This window comes from Pinus tabuliformis, chromosome 2_2 (genome assembly GCF_031772625.1).
Source record: "Pinus tabuliformis cultivar Carrire ecotype Pingquan chromosome 2_2, CPIR1, whole genome shotgun sequence".
NCBI classification, from domain to species: domain Eukaryota; kingdom Viridiplantae; phylum Streptophyta; class Pinopsida; order Pinales; family Pinaceae; genus Pinus; species Pinus tabuliformis.
The window spans coordinates 156,900,456-156,918,222 of NC_142300.1; the positions used below are offsets into that span (position 1 = coordinate 156,900,456).

General features: G+C 38.2%; 1 protein-coding gene across 1 annotated transcript in view; it reads left to right on the forward strand.

Moving 5' to 3' along the window:
- The window catches only part of LOC149191890 (protein BRICK 1-like), a 29,137-nt gene extending 14,867 nt beyond the window's left edge, over window positions 1-14,270 (forward strand). The window contains exon 2 of the mRNA XM_089406277.1: window positions 14,152-14,270. Within this exon, the coding sequence (XP_089262403.1) occupies window positions 14,152-14,270 (119 nt within the window). The remainder of the gene's footprint in view (window positions 1-14,151) is intronic.
- The last annotated feature ends 3,497 nt before the right edge of the window (window positions 14,271-17,767 follow it).

Here is a 17,767-nt window from a genome sequence, read left to right on the forward strand (position 1 = left end):
TTTTTGGAATGTGGTGATTCTTCGATCCAACATTAGCGTCTATGGAATCATGGTTAACATTTCTTTTGTTCTCATCATGAGTTTCCTTTACTACCTTTTCACCATTAGTAAGTATTTCTTGTAGAAAATTAGTCAAATCTGTCTTCAAATCTGCCATGCATGTCTTCAAATTTGTGTTCAAATCTATCTTCAGATTGTCCATCTTAGCTTCCATGCCATTCATCTTAGCTTCCACGCTATTTATCTTAGCATCTGTTAACTTTTGTGAGCGTGACATTTGTTGCACTTGTTCTTGTAATTTTGATATATCATGTAGCATTTCTTCCTCTTCTTCATGAGTCATACTAGAGCTTTCAGGTTCCTTACTAGGTGTTTGCATTTTCTTTCCTCAGGGCATCAGTTACCGATAATAATGCTCTACTATGCCCTTTGAATTCCTTCAAAATAAATTTTCAAACCAAACTTAAGCAAAAATTAAAAAAAAAAAATCTACACACCTTTTTTCACTTTGTAGGAGCTCGATATTGCCTCTGATGTATCTCTGTACTTTCCAGTCATCTAGTTCTAAACTTGTGACCTGTAGTAGCTCTCTGTTTCCCAAGGATAATTTTAGGGGCGAATGTTCGCCCTTTGGCGAAATTAAGGGGTTTTAAATTTTTAGTGGGCGAATATTTTGTATCATAGTACATTTTTAAAAATCACCTCAAATAGCCCACCTTATTTTAAGGGAGAGGGTAAAAAAGGTAAATTTAGCCCTTGAAATTAGGACTTACAACCTCCCGTTCGCCCATTTTCAAGAATAGTTTTTATTTAAGTGAATCCATTCGCCCATTTTCAATAATAAGTTTTATTTAAGTGAATCCTATGGGCCAAATACCATATTTATAAAAGAGGTATGGTAAATTAATAAAAATATAAATAAATGAGAGGTATGGTAAATAAATATAACATTTTTTATATTTACTCCATAAGTCACCTTATATACATGTAAGGGTGTAAACAAATAAAAATATAAGTAGAGTGGAAGTATGGTAAATAAATAAAACGTCTTTTTATACTTAATTAAAAGACATGGTAAATAAATAAAAATATAAATAAACTAGACGTATCGTAAATAAATAAAACCTCTTTTTATATTTAGTCCATAACCCTCGTTCTATTTATGAAGGCTCAAGAAAGAGGTTTTATTTAAGTGAATCCTATGGGCCAAATACCATATTTGTAAAAGAGGTATGGTAAATTAATAAAAATATAAATAAACGAAAGGTATGGTAAACAAATAAAACATTTTTTTATATTAATCCATAAGTCACCTTATATTTACGAACACTCAAAAAATGGGTTATATTTAGGTGAAACCTATGGCAAAAATACTATGGGACAAATACCATGGACTAGATTGTTATTAATACCATGCAAAAAACAATTATTAACCCTAATATTAGAATTAATAAAAATAAAAATGGCACATGGTATTGACCCATGGTATTCACCAAAATGGCACATGGTATTGACCCATGGTATTCACCTGGAATGTAGCCTATTTAAATGGGGGAATTGACCCATGGTATTCACCAAAATGGCACATGGTATTGACCCATGGTATTCACCTGGAATGTAGCCTATTTAAATGGGGGAATTAAACCAACATGTAGCCTATGCTAAGATTCACTAGGACTTTACAAAGTTTTATTATTTAGTGAAAGACTCGCCAAGATCTTACAAGATTTTATAATTAAGTAAAATATTCGCCATGCATGGTGAGAGATTCGCCAAAAAATTATATATACATATTATATTATTGATAAAATCACCTTCCATTTTTCCTATATACCATGGAGATTCGCCCATTTATTATATTTATAAATTTAGGGGGGGTTCTTAAAATTTTCCCTGCTGTTTCCTCTTTCCAATGGCACAAGTCTGACCAAAATTGGATTCTCCAAGGAAGAGTTATGCGAAATCTCCCACAGTGACTTGATTATAGACTAGTTCAGTAGAGCTAACTTGTACGACGTGCCGCGAGTCACTGTTTCGACCTTTGGCTCTAAAAAACACCCACAAAAAACTACAGTTCATTCTCTTTCTGCACCTTTTTACGAAATTTAAATCCGATCCTCAGAGAGAAAGTTATGACGATTTTTCCCAGGTCACCTGTTTTGAATGTAATTCAGGAGTCTGCAAAAAGACCAACTTCCTCAGATCATATCTCCGAAAATATCGCTCTAAAAGCTCTGAAATTGGGACCCAAGGTTCAACGTCAATTCTTCTCAAATGGGTTTTTTTTTCGAATTCTGAAACGTCACAGAAAAAAAGTTATAGCGAAAATAACACGATGACCTGTTTGGAGCAGTGAAACCCTAGAATCCAAAGCTCTGATACCAAATGTTATGAAACCAGCTCAAGAAAAGATAGAAAAGATAGATCAACGCCTTAAAATTCAGCCTCTTCGAGGGGGCAACCTCCTTTACATTACATAAATGAACAATTCTTGGATGATACAAATGACAAAACCTCCTTTCTATATATAGGAGTCTAAGGAGTCACAATATAATCCAGCCGACCTAACAATAATAATATAAAGCCAAAAAAATAACAATAGAGGGATTCTATGGGGCACAGAAATAATAATATGGGGGTAATAGGGGCACAACAATATAAATAAGGGGTATAACTACAATAGTAATGGGGTAATCACTAGTATTATAGGGACCCAACATTCTTGTTCATCCAGATGATCAAAAGAAAGCAGCCTTCACAACGCCATGGGGAACATTCATGTACGCCAAGATGCCTTTTGGTCTCATGAATGTAGGAGCCACCTTCCAGAGAGCAATGGATTTTGCTTTTGCTGAAGAAAATGACAAATCAGTGGTGGTTTATCTTGATGACATCACAGTTTTTTCAAAGAGAGAAGAAGATCATTTGAAGCACCTTGAAAGAGTTCTGCTGAAGTGTAGAAGGTTTGGTATTTCTCTTAATCCAACCAAAAGTATTTTTGCTTTAACCTTTGGCAAACTTCTTGGTCATATTATTTCTGAAGAAGGGATTAAGATTGATCCTAATAAAGTTAGTGCAATTCAAAAGCTAGATTTGCCAAGAAGTAGGAAAGAAATTCAATCATTCCTTGGAAAAGTTAACTTTGTTAGAAGATTCATTCCTAACTTTGCTGAAGTTGTCAAGAGTATAACAAAGATGTTAAAAAAGGGAGTGGACTTCAAGTGGACAACTGAAGCAAAGAAATCATTTGAGGAGATCAAGAAGGCACTCACACAAGCACCAGTACTTATCAGCCCAGATTTTACCAAGGAATTCCTTATTTTTACATTTGCTTCTGAGGACACAATTGCTGGAGTTCTGTTGCAGAAGGGAAGTCAAGGTACTGAACAACCTATTTTTTTCTTTAGCAAGACATTAGCAAATGCTGAACTGAAATATAACATCCTAGAGAAGCAAGCCTATGCTTTGGTGAAAGCAATAAAGGATTTCAGAATTTATGCTTTGCATTCTCACATTGTTGCCTACGTTCCAAGTGCTGTTATAAAGGATATTCTAACACAGGCTGATCCAGATGGAAAAAGGGGCAAGTGGATAGCAAAACTGTTAGAGTATGACATTGAGATTAAACCCACAAAATTGGTAAAGGGTCAAGGCTTAGCCAAGCTCCTGACACAATCAAATTTGGACTGTCTTGATATTAACTTGAGTACAGAGATCTCATAAATTTCTGAAAATGAAGAGGAATTGGTCCAAATAAATGAAATATTCTTGTTGTCAGAATAGTACAAGGATGTAGCATTTTTTTTGTAGCATAATAAAGCCCCTGCTAATCTTTCAAAATCCAAAGCCCAGTTTGTCAAGCTGAAATCTCTAAGATATTTTGTGTATGACCAAAATTTGTTTTGGAAAGATGCAGGAGGGATATTGTTAAATTGCCTCATTGAAGAAGAAGCTGATAAAGTAATTGATGAATTCCATAAGGGAGATTGTGGAGGACATCACTATTGGAAAGCTAGGGCTGGCTATTTTTGGCCAACTATGTTCAGAGATATCTATAAAAAGATCACTACATGTCATGAATGTCAAGTGTTTGAAGGAAAGAGGAAGCTTGTGCCACTGCCTTTGGTTCCTATATATGTTGAAGCGCCCTTCCAGCAATGGGGATTAGATTTCATAGGGGAAATCCATCCTCCTTCAACAGGTCAGCATCGTTGGATTCTCACAGCCATTGATTACTTTACCAAATGGATAGAAGCGGTCTCAACAAGGCAAGCAAATGATTCAATGATTATTTCTTTCTTAGAAAATAATATATTATCAAGATTTGGTTGTCCAATGAAGATTATAACTGACAATGCTCAAGCTTTTAAGTCCAAGAAGATGATTAATTTTTGCCATCAGTATCAAATTTATCTTGGGCATTCCACTGCTTATTATCCACAAGGAAATGGCCTTGCTGAATCATCAAACAAGAGCCTTGTAAGAATCATCAAGAAGCTGCTGCAAGAAAATAAGAAAGCTTGGCATTTGAAATTAAAGTATGCTTTGTGGGCTGACCGGATTTGTACAAAGAGATCCATTGGAACATCGCCATATGAGTTAGTATACGGTGCTGAAGCCATATTTCCAACATCCCTTGGAGTGCCTGTGATGAAGCTAATTCAAGGATTAGAGGAGGAACCAAATGTTGTACAAAGAAGAATCAATCAGCTGATAGCCTTGCAGGAGAAAAGAAATGAGGTGTTTGACAGTCATCAACAAAGTCAGAACAGAATCAAGAGAACATTTGATAAAAAGATCAAAGAAGTTACCTTTCAGATCCATGATAGAGTGTTGAAATGGGAAGCTAGAATTGAACAAAAAGGTAAGCATGGTAAATTTGAAAATTTGTGGAAAGGGCCATATCAAATTTCTGCTTTTCATGGAAATAATACTTACATTCTGCAAGAGATTGATGGAAAACCATATGCTGGAGGACCTGTCAATGGCAGGTTCCTAAATCATTATTATTGATCAAAATTATGCGAGTTTCTCACAACATGTATATACCCGTTTTATCAGTTTTTATTTTGTTGCAAATAATGACAAGCTAAACAGAAAGCTCAAGCCCGAGGTGAAGGCCCAAGAAGCTAGAAATAAATGCTCATAAATCAAATCTATGTTTTTCATAAAATGGAAAAAGCACTGGACCTGCGAGTTCTCAGTGTACTACAGGAGCACACTATCCCAAGTGGAGCCACTATTATCACTTAATAATTCTAATGCCAAAATTTCTCATACTATCTTGATGACAAAGGTCGGTGCTAGTCTAAGTTTGTTTTTTGTTTTTCCTTAGAGTCTAAGTCTTAGGGGGTCTTGAGTCAAGTATGCATTCTCCTTCATCACTGGTCATTCTCATTCATCACCGGTCTCATAGCCATGTGTCAGTTTGGTTTAAAAATTACTATGTACCACAAAGCCTTTTAGGTGATTTCGTAGCGCATGTAACCATTCTGAAGTGATTTCGCAGCGCATTAATCCTTTTTAGCAGTTTCGCAGCGCAAAAGTCCTTTAGGTGATTTCGCAGCGCATAATTCAAAATTTACACTGACCGCGCTGCGAAATTGGAGATTCGTGCATTCCGCAGCGAATCTTTCCCAACTGTCAAATCTGTCAAGTTAATCTATGGCTGCGTCATTCATTGTCAGTTTATGCACTCCACATATCATGTCCAACCGCTTATCTCCATTATTACAACCACTAGGTACGTTGGTACACACGGAATACAAGTTCCAAGAAAGGCCAGGTATGCACAGTCTTAATGATGATTGTATGCCTTGCATGAGAAAAAAGTCCGCAAGATTTCAATTTGAAAATATTGTTATCGAGCGAGGCAACCATTCAAGCAAGGCAAAGATTGGAGTTTGAGCAGCGCTAGCATTTCCAACCTCCATTACACTGAATCTTCATGGAGGGATCGGTAGATAGGAAATATCACAGGTCATGGAAATGTTTAAGAAATGAGCCTGAAGGTTTAGACATAACCTTGAAGAAAAAAGAAGTCGAGCATGCATTCAAACAAGCTGGATGTTGGAATTTTTGCAAGAAGCTCCAGGGAGGCCATGCACAAGTTACTAAGGAATTTGCCCTGAATTTCATAGGACTAAACTCAAAGGTTGGTACGCTGGAATTGCAGGTCTCACCGGACATGATATCCACAGTTACAGAGATTCCAAGAGGGCAAGAAAATTGGTTCAAGAATTTCAAATTTGACATGAACCCATGCAAATAATTTCTAAAGCAGGAGTTCATTAACTCAGATTTGAGCAAGTTTGTTCCTAGAAGTTATATCAAAGAATCATATGCCCATTTGCTTACCTGTATACAGAAGTACCTGACCTGTGAAGGGAGATATAACAAAGTGTATTCATACCATTCTAAACTTATGTTTCATTTCATAGGGAAAACATCTATTGATCTACCTTTTTGCTTATTCCGCAGCTTAAGTAAAATGTGTGACAAGGTGCAACTAAGAAAAGAAGCTTGTGAGACTTCATTGTTCCACCATGGCTTGGTTAAGTTGATTGTTCTGCATGAACTCCAGAGGGTAGGCTGAGACTGGGACACATTCATATTCATGTCTGGTTTCAAGAGAAAGATCGGTCTCAACCCTCAAGCTGCAAAAGATCTTTCAACAACAACCGATCCTCAAGCAGAAACAAGAGCCAAGAGGTTTTCAAAGTTAAAGGCAAGGAAACAAGTAAGAGAATCTACCAGGCCACTGACTATTCAGGATACACCCCAGCAATCCAATAAAGAGAAAACTCAGGTCAAATAAACTGCACATGGATCAAGCACATGTGAAGGAATTCAAAGAAGAAGGACTAGGAGCCAGGTGGCTAAAGAAAAAGGTAAGTCAGTGAGTATTGAAGAAAGCCCTGTTTCAAAGGGAGACTTAAATGATTTATTGCAAGCAATTGACATTGAAGAGTCCCCACTAGTTCAAGTTGATTTGATACAGTCAGGAAAAGAGAAGGCTAAGAGGCTCAAAGCCTCAAAGAAACTCAAGTTTGATGATCAAGTTGATCAATTTGTTTTTAAGCCTAGGAGACCCATAACGAGGAAGTTCAAACAAGTACAGGAGGTGCCGCCAAAAGCAGATGAAACAGGAGAGGTGACACGACCTCATAAAAGAAAGGATAAAGGCAAAACCGTTGCCACTCAAGAAGAAGGTAATGTGGAAGACTTGAAAAAGAGATTGGGATTGGCCAACTTCGAAATTGCTAGACTGAAAAAGGCTGCCAGAAAATTTGCACTTAAGGAAGCTTCTTTTAACCAAATGCAAGCTCGGTGGGAGGACCAAACATTTCAAATTCCTGAAGTGGTTGATTTTAGTGTTCAATTCCGTAGCTAGACTACTCCTGCAATAAAGGAAGCTCAATTTATCAGAAAAGTCAATACAAACCTCAAGTCTGGGATCAAAGTAATGAAGAAACAAATTGAAGACTTAAAGATACAGTTGAGCTAGTGAAAAGAATCTCCATAAAGAAATCTCACTTTAAGTAAGGTTATGTTTCAAATTTTTGATGGTTTTTCTTGGTATAATCTTTATTGAAGAATCAAACATTCCCATTCAGTTTTGAAAGGTCTTGGAGCTGTTGAAAGAATGCTTAAATAGTAAAAGGCTCAAAATGGCAAAATTTTGGGTTGAAACTGTGATTTTTGAAACAACACAGCAGTTTCGTAGCACACTACGAAATTGTTGAAGGTGATGACTAAAGCTCAGCAGTTTCGTAGCGCGCTACGAAACTGCTGAAGCTACACAATCTAATCTCAGTCAACCGGTTTTGAAATATAAGCGGGAATTTTGAAAAGGGAATATCTACAAGGCATACAAGGCATCATCTGAAACTATCAACATTCAACCAGGTCAAGACAGGTGGAGAAAATATATATTCGAATCCAATTTTAAATTTTTTGTCATAAAGTGAACACATTTACCACAGTTCAAGATATATCAAAACAACTTGAAAGAACTTTTGCCTTCACACATGAAAAGGGTGGACAACACATCAAGGACGTGGCAATTTGTTCTATTTTGGATAATCAAAGATAAAGGGCATGCTTCTTTGGATTCAAACATTTTGAGGCAAACCAAAGACCGATAAACAAGGGTAGTTTCCTATGTTTCAGGGCAATGAAAAAGATGTGACATTGAAGACCAACATGGAGCCTTGAACATCCATCACAGCCAAACTAAAAGGGGAACATATGTAAAAGAACGAGAATGATTCTAATTAAGGCTATTATTAGCATAATATGGAGTTAGAATCCTACTTGATTTAGATCTCTAAAAAGTCTAGTTGAAGTTTGTTACATTAAATAGGCAGTTAAAAGTTAAACAAGTGTCATTAGAAGTAGATTTTGAGTTCCCCTAATGTTTAAGGAGGAATCTCAATCAGGTCTATATATAGGAGAAAGGGAAATGTAATAGGGGTTGGAAGTTTATGTAAAAAGCTCTGTTATTAAGCTTATGTAAAAACTCTGTTTCTTTGGTAATACAGTATTGGCTTCTACTGCTCAAGAATCATAGAGATTTCAATGTATGTGTTCCTGTTGTTGTCTTTTCATGTTGCCTACAGTCTTATGAGTATTTTATTACTTAGAACTCACTTGCAGTGTTCTAATTTCCTTCACATACTTGTAAACTGTCCTCTTTGTGTTTAGTGTACTATAACTATATTGAAATTTGAATGCCTTGCTTTTATTGCAAAGCCAATTCTACTGTTAATGCTAAAGGACATATGACTCCATAAAACCAAAGGATGCTTGTTAATTTTGATTCCATCACCTTCATTCCTATTTGTTTCACAAATAATTAGCCATCTTAATCATAATTGAAAAACTTCAATCCTTTGTGAGAGCCCTCTCAGGCTAAGGAGGCTAAGCCTTCGCTAAAAGATTGGTTTGAAACAGTTACTTGAAGTCTTCCTGGTCTGCAGCCTTCCAGGGCTTGATTTCGAAATAACATTGCTAAACCATGAAGAAAAAGAATTGATCAAGAATGTCTCATACCATTATCTACTAACCCGAAGTTAGTTTTATTGATCCCAGATCAATATCACAAGAGAGTGTCTCAAAGCACTCATACTGATCCCAGATCAATGGAGGTCATCCTAGCATAGGGAGTATGGTAGATACAACGATGCATCCATCGATAGTACTACTATTGTCCCTAACCCCATTTCCATGCCCATTGACCACATGAGAGGTACTTCCCATGAGTCCCAGACTGCATGGGTAGGATTCCTCGACAGGAGAACCATTAATCCCGTCCCTAAGTCACCTCAGGGTATCACAGGGGAAGTTTGAGCCATTCACCCTCTACACAGCGCACCATTAGGGGACGGTGAGTTGCCCTATGGTTGCATGTTGCTCCAGTAAGTACCCCGAGCCCCTAGGAACTCCTAGAGCTCAATGCATGCAACATGCAAGACCCTCATAAGAGGGTCTCTCAAGGACTCCAAGTCATTCAGGAAAGTCACAAATTTGACCTTTCCCCGGGGCTTTGACAGAATGTTTGCAACCTGTACATCTGTCTCAATGCGATGGAGCCTCCTCACTCATCGACATACCATATCCTTGATAAGGTAGTATATGATGTCTATCTGCCAGATCAATCATAAAATACGAGATTCCTCAACAATCGAATCCCCCCCTGGTTGACACAGAAGATCACAGTGGTATCCATCATGTGTACAAACAACTCACTGAAGAGCTTCCACAACTAGGCAGCTTCATATGAGATCATACTAGTAGCTATGTATTCGGTCTCGGCAGTGCTTATAGCAATCAACTTATACTTCCTGCTCATCCATGATATCGAAGTAGAATCCAAAGAGAACCAACACTCAGAATTTCTCTTGCGATCCTCCACACTGCCTGCCTAGTCAACATTAGAATAATAATGTAGCTTCACATTTCTGGCAGTGTATCTCAATTCATGAGAGATTGCGCCCCGAAGATATCTCAGAAGATTCTTGGCACCAATCCAGTGAAGGTCAACCATATATGAGCTCATCATGCTAACTACAAAACATATGTCCGGACATAAGTTAACCAAGAACATCAATGCGAATGAGTTTATGAAACTCGAGGCATTTCCTAAATCTGGTCCGGCATCACTAACATATAACTTCTGAAAGTTAAGATCCTCGAGGAAGTCACGGGCTTGCAGTTTACCGTTCTACATCCAGAATCCAAATCCCTCTTACTTCTGCAAATGAGAGGGTCTGCACTTGTCAGAAATTGGTCGTCCTCAGAAGGTGCTGGTATGAGAGGTCTATCATCCACAACCTTTGAGCAATGGTTTGGATCGGCTTCACTCCTAGTGAATCTCATCTTCATCAGACAATTATCAATCCTCTCATACTAAGCCCGGGGTGTTTTGCTTCAAGCCATAGAGGGATTTCTTCCACTTGCACACATGATATTCCCGATCATGAATCTCAAACCCCTCGGGTTGTTCCAAACCTATGGACCTGCTACATGACGGGAATGGTCCCCTTGTAAGATTTTCCTTTGGTACATCTCAGACATGTACCTTCATGTTCTTTTTGAATTCAGGCATCCTTGTCACCATCTGACTTACATTGGGTAAGGCCCCATAACATAGACCTCCAATGATATAGATGAGATGTGTCAACTGACATGGTCCCCAATGGACCATCCTGCAATTTGATACAAATTTCCAACCCTAAACCCATGAGTAAAATCATCTTTGAAAATTCTATTTTTAAACACGTACCTTTCCATCAATGAATGCCACCCTGAAACCTTTGACTTCCATTGCCGAAATGGACACCAGGTTCTTCTTGTGATCAGGTACATAAAAGAGATTATGTAAATGAATCGAGTTACCCTCATTCAATTGAGGGGTAACATTTCCTACACCCTTTTCGGGATTGGTGGCATTAGCTCCAATTATAATCCCACGATTGTTTCCATCTCTTACCAAATTCGAGAGATCACCCTTCTATCCGATGAAGTGCCTTGAAGCACTATAATCAATAAGCCAGATTCCCACAAAATCTGAAGGAGAGGGCCAATACGAGATAATGCTTCTTTATCTTATTAGAAACAACATTTGATTCTTCATACCTGGGGTTCCTTGCTTTCTTGAAGAGTTGGTCATTTCCTTGATGACCTGCATTACCTGTCATTCCTCTGATCATTGAAGATGTCCCTGGAATGATTGTTATCATCATCAAGTGATGTGTCCCCATCATTCAGACACTCCTTTGCATAATGGCCGAATCTTATTACAAACAAGGCATCTGCCTTTCCTTCCACCCTTAGATCCGGACTTCCCATCGAAGTGATCTTAAGGTAGTCAATCAGAAGCTTCCGCTGTGCCACTTGGATAATATTCTCTGCTTCGACTGCACCCTTGGTGAATTTGAAGAGGGATGAGGAATCCATTGATCCTTTTGTCCTTTCCCAACTGTCTTCGTTGATTGCTCTTTCACTCTTGCTTGGGCTTTGTCTTCACCTCAGCTTTGATACCATGTTAAGTTTAGGTATGTTCTATGCTTAGAGTAATTTATTTCAATTTTCATAGTTAGCTCAATATCTTTTATAGATTGGCAATCACATTAGCATTAAATTAAACCGCATATAGAACATAAACATAAATCATAGATGACAAGCCAAGACAAGAGAACACAAGATGTGGCACTAGCCAGGGAAAAACCCCAATGTGGGGAAACCCTTGATCAATTCTTCTTATATGTTCTTCAATAGTTCAACAAAGAGAGAGAGAGAGAGAGAGATAGTACATTTACAATAGAAGTCAACACTTTGACTTATCTAGATAAGAGCATAGATCATTGCTAAGAAGATGATTACATGAGATCAGTTGAATACATGTTGCTTCAATTGATTCTCCAAGGTGATTCCTTCACCTATCATTGTGCTGCATCTCATCATCATGTTGCACCTTACTGTGCTGCACCATGCTGCACCCATCATCACGATGTTTCATCTCCTCATGCTTCACCAATCATGATTGTACCATGTACTTGCTGCACTAAGCATCATTGTTTCCCTAAGTACTATTGCTGCACCTAGTTGCACCATGTACTTGTTGCACCTTCTTGTTGCTGCTATCCCATTGTGCCACTGCTGCACAATGTCATTGTTGTCCCATCATAATTCTATCCCAACATGTTCCCATCAATGTCATTGCTATCCCATCATAGTTCTGTCCCAACATGCTGCTGTCCCAACATAGTTCTGTCCCAACATGCTGCTGTCCCATCATTGTTCTATCCCAACATGCTGCTGTCCCATCATTGTTCTGAAGCTGATCATGTTGCCACACAACGGTCCCAAGTGGTATCCTGAACCATGTTGACAAACAGTTGTCCCAAGTGGTATGCTGAACCATGTTGACACACAACATATCACATGTGCTTGTAACACCATGCTTGCCATAGCATTCCTTTTCTGTCCCATTTACTATACAGTTGTCCCTTGCCACTGTTGCCTAGATATATAGGTGTAGCTGCTATCCCTAACAGTCATGCTATACCTTGTTGTTGTCCCCTTAGCCTTGCCATAACTGCTGCTATTCCATGTGTCTTAGAAGCACCATGTAGCCCAGCTGTCCCATTTATTATAATTGTTGTCCTGGGCATGTTTGAGTCCTCAAACTCTCATGCTATCTCTGTTTTGAGGGTCACCTATAGCCCACCTTTTCAGCCATATAAGCCTTGCATCTAGGGCACCGTAGGTTAGTGTTAGGGCTGCCTTTAGACATCGTTTAGGGCTACCCTTTAGACAACATTTAGGGATTCTTTTTAGACAACGTTTAGGGCTGCTCTTATACTGCATCTAGGGCTACCTCTTGACAACATTTAGGGCCTCTCTTAGACTACGTCTAGGGCTGCCTTTTGATGTTGTTTAGGGCCTCTCTTAGACTGCGTTTAGGGATGCCTTTTGACAGCGTTTAGGGTTGTGCTTAGACTGCGTTTAGGGCCTCTCTTTGTTGTGATAAGATTCCTCCAAGACTATGGCTAGGGCATGATTCCTTGACAACGTTTTTGACTTTTTCTATGACATCGTCTAGGGCTAGGGCATCTCCTCTAGGGAAGCTCCCTTAGTCTTCTTTCCTCCAACGTCTAAGGCTTCCACTCCTAGATTTCTCTTCCACTAAAACCCATGACAAGTGGAGAGAAATCAAGATAGAAGTGTGTGTGTGAAATGACTCTCAAGTCATCTCCTTTTATACTAAAACGTTGAGCACATGTGGGGTTTATTTGGTTGCTGGCCAACCTTGACGAATTGTCTTACAACACAAATAAATTCATAACTCCATAAATACTTATCGGAATCGGATGATCTTTAGATCAATCTTAAACCTCTCGATGAGAGGGATCCAAGAAAAATATCATCAACCATAAATAAGATGACCCTAATGGAGTTTGGCTCTAGTTGCCAATTTTAACACCCCTGCCTTATCCTGGAATGTTGAGTAATTATGTCTAGGTTAGTGATCACTACAACATTGGCAAGAACTTGATTTTCAACAAAGCTAAAGAATTCATATCATAAAGAAAAACATACCCACGAAAACTAGGAACTTTGATCTTTCAAAAAATAATTTTATGAATATCCCAGTTCTCGTGGAATTTTCATTATAGGAAAGCTTAAACAACAGAAAACACATGGCGGCAATCAAAATTTTGTTCAATGTCACATAATTTAAGGCGATGGTAACAACCTTTTTCACATCTGGAGGATCCTAGAAGTCACCAATTGTTGATCTAGACCATGTAACTTGTGAATCAGTGGGCACTGGATTCATAAGAGAATAACAATGGAAATGGCCACACAATGCAATCACCGATAAGATTCTCTGCAATAAATTCCTTAGGGAAAGCATGGTGGAACAATACGCAACACTACTAATTGTAAGGGTTTCATATAAATAGTCTCTCCTTTGTTTTTCCATAACAAGGGTTTCATATAAATAGGTTCTCCTTCATTTTTCCAGCACCGAGTTATGAGAATAAAAAACTCATTTGGAATTGTTAGACATACAGTAGTTTATCTTTTGTTTGTAGTGTAATTTTATGACATAAGGCTATTTGATATTTATACTTTATTCAGAGGCCTCAACTAAAAGCAAGTTAGCAGCACTTAATTACAAACTGAGTACATTGGAGCGTCAGCTAGAGCTACTTGAAGCCAAGGTCAACATTGCATCAGGTACTTCGGGGTTGGCTTGATCCATGCCCTTTTCTTATTGGAGACAAGGAAAGAGAAAATTTTCAGACCATAATGATAAACCTAACGCCTCGGGACATGAGGCACAACATCCTTGAGCACGATTTGACCTTGCACTAAAATATGGGAGTAACTGATAATGCCTTACCTCATATAGTTATATCTGTAAAATATATTTACCTGTGAAGTATTGATACATAAAATTTGTTTCTCCGCCATTTTATGCAAAATCCAGGGATGATATCATGATATCTTAATCAATTCAGAATCCCTGTAGATGATGTTTTTGCTCCCAATCTTTTAATATGTCTTCTTATACTGAATTCATCTAACCAGAGACGGATTTTAATGAAATGTTGACATATCAAGAAAGTTGAGGTTTTCATGTAGGCTGATGTGTGTAAAGCTAAAGTTATATGTACTAAAAGACAAGGCAAGGTTTCCCAGGATGTCATATTAGTAACTATTGCAATAGTGATTCTTTATTTGTTTTGTTTTCTCATGGTACCATTATTCATCCGTTTAGTCTTTCCACTTTGTTTTATTTTTCATGGTATCATTTTTCATCCATTTTGTCTTTTTAATTTTATATGTGCAACCTTAATTATACCACAAAATCCATTTAGGTTATCACCCAAAAGCCTACCCAATGCCCAACACGAAGAATAAGTCCTGGTAATCTCAACTATCCTTCGTTCTCTGCAGTTTTTCATCTCAGTCAACCCAAGAAGCACTCAACTATATTCTTTAGAACTGTCATTAATGTATGTCCTCCTCGGTCCATCTACAGAGTCAGGGTCATTCCTCCAAGCGGAGGTGTGAGTCGTGACTATGATTGTCAAGCCAAGAACACTGGTATTTACTGAGGCAAACTAGAGACTAAGCTACACTGTCACTGTAACCACAAAGCATATGAACCTTTTCCCTGGTAACACAGACACACCCTTTGGATTCCTTTCCTGGACAGACGGGAAGCATATTTTGCAGAGCCCAATTGCTGTAACTAGATAGGAACCTTATTAGGTATGCTTTTCTCCAAATCTTGTACACATTGAAGCTCTAATGGTCACCAACTGAAATGGAGTTTTTCTGCCTCTTTTGTTGATATACCTGCATAAGTTGGAAGCAGATCATTGTACAAGTGTGTAGTAAACAATTATCCACATGTAGTTTCTCAGTTAATTTGGTTTTGCAATCAACAGGGTAGTGATTTGGATTTATTTTGGGAGTCACTTCAATTACTGAGAGGATTCAACATTGGATGAAAGTGGTTCTTGAGTGTGTGTAATGGAGATTTTTAGCATAGGATGATATATATATGATAGATATTTCCATGGATTCTCTATGTTCGATGTAGAGTTGTGTATACTTATTAAGGTTTTTATTTTTTGCTAACATTTTGACATTCTAAAATACATTGACAAAGTTGCTTTGGGGTTAGGTGGGTTTACTGCCTCTACTTTTCCTTAATGTGATTATTTTGGATTGTCATTCAGAATGTGATGCAATGCTTTTGTAGGGCTTCTAGAGCACATACGTGTCAAGTCGTGGGTCACCTCTCATACAGAGATGACCAAATACAACAAGAACTTTTAGGTTTATACAATGACCTTCCTTTGTGGTAGGATTGCATTGCTTGATTAATTTCCAACAATTAAGAAGTAGATGGCCTTACTACATTGAAAATTTCATTTTTCTTTTTAGAATTTTCACTAATGGTTGTTAGGGCTTACAACTCAAGGCCTGTTGGGAATGATGTGATTGGTATTGATTTGGGTACTCCCAACTCATGTGTGGCAATCATGGAAGGGAAGGTTAGTTGTTTATGCTTGAATGCTAAAGTCCTTATTGTTTTCTCTAGGTTGAGCTGACAAAATAATTAGTATTTTGGTTTTCACGCATCTTCTCATTAGACTATTTTTTGAATATATGTAGAACCCAAAAGTAATTGAGAACTCAGAAGGGGCCAGGACAACACCATCTATTGTACATGTGAATCAAAAGGGAGAGATACATGTAGGTATTCATGCCAAGGTCTTTTATTAGGATATTCAGATGGGTTTTCATTGCTTTTTACCCAGGGTCCCATGAAGTTGGAGCAATTACTTGAGTTGATGATATAATGGCCTTTATATTTTAGCATTATGCATTTGGATAAAATGCTTCAGATTTCCATTGACATCTATTTTACAAAAAAAAAGGGTGGTGAGGCAACCACCAAAAGCAACCACTGTAAGGAAAAAGGCCTATATAGTTAAAACATGCCATGCAAGGTCTCCAAAACTAAAGTTCCATAAAGCCCAAATCATAAAGCAACAAACATATAAACAACCAGGTCATCAGGCAAGAGTTAGTGGATAGACCATGATGTTGCAAGAATTAAACCCATTCAAGGAGGAGAGTCTTCATCCTTGGAAGGAGGCCCCAAACCTTCAGTTGTGGGCTTAGGATCAACTATCCATCATTGTCATGTGTGGGTTCATCATGATGGCCAGAGGAATAGTATAGAATTTTTCAAAGTGAGAGACCACTTTGGGGCTCTTGTTGGGGGTCAATGCCTTTGCTTCTCTTGACATTCTCTTGCAACTCGACTTACTTTATGTTGATGTCGTTGCTTGAAGGTTGAGAGTGTGTAGAGTGGGAAAGATAATATCCTTGAGGTGGCACTTTATTCATTATGCATTGTCTAGTAGCCCATTAGCTCATGTAGGTGGATTATTTCCATCTCCCCCTCCACATTTGCACTTGGATATGCAGATTCAAATGTACACAAATGAGAGACCCCTCTTGCAAAGTACATTGGCACCACACTAAGAACTAGTTGATACACATATCTTTCTTCAGTTGTGGGCTTAGGATCAGCTATCCATCATTTTCATGTGTGCGTTAATCATGATGGCTAGGGGAATAGTAAGAAATTTCTCAAAGTGACAAACCACTTTGGGGCTCTTGTTGGGGGTCAATGCGTTTGCTTCCCTTGAAATTCTCTTGCAACTTGACTTACTTTATGTTGATGTCGTTTCTTGAAGGTTGCGAGTGTGTAGAGTGGGCAAAATCGTATCCTTGAGGTGGCACCTTATTCATTATGCATTGTCTAGTAGCCCATTAGCTCATGTGGGTGGATTATTTCCATGTCCCCCTCCACATTTGCACTTGGATATGCAGATTCAAATGTACAAAAATGAGAGACCCCCCTTGTAAAGTACATTGGCACCATGTTAAGAAATAGTTGATACACATATCTTTCTTCAGTTGTGGGCTTAGGATCAACTATCCATCATTGTCATGTGTGGGTTAATCATGATGGCTAGAGGAATAGTCAGAAATTTGTCAAAGTGACAGACCACTTTGGGGCTCTTGTTGGGGGTCAATGCCTTTGCTTCTCTTGACATTGTCTTGCAACTCAACTTGCTTTATGTTGACGTCGTTGCTTGAAGGTTGAGAGTGTGTGGAGTGGGCATGATAATATCCTTTGAGGTGGTACTTTATTCATTATGCA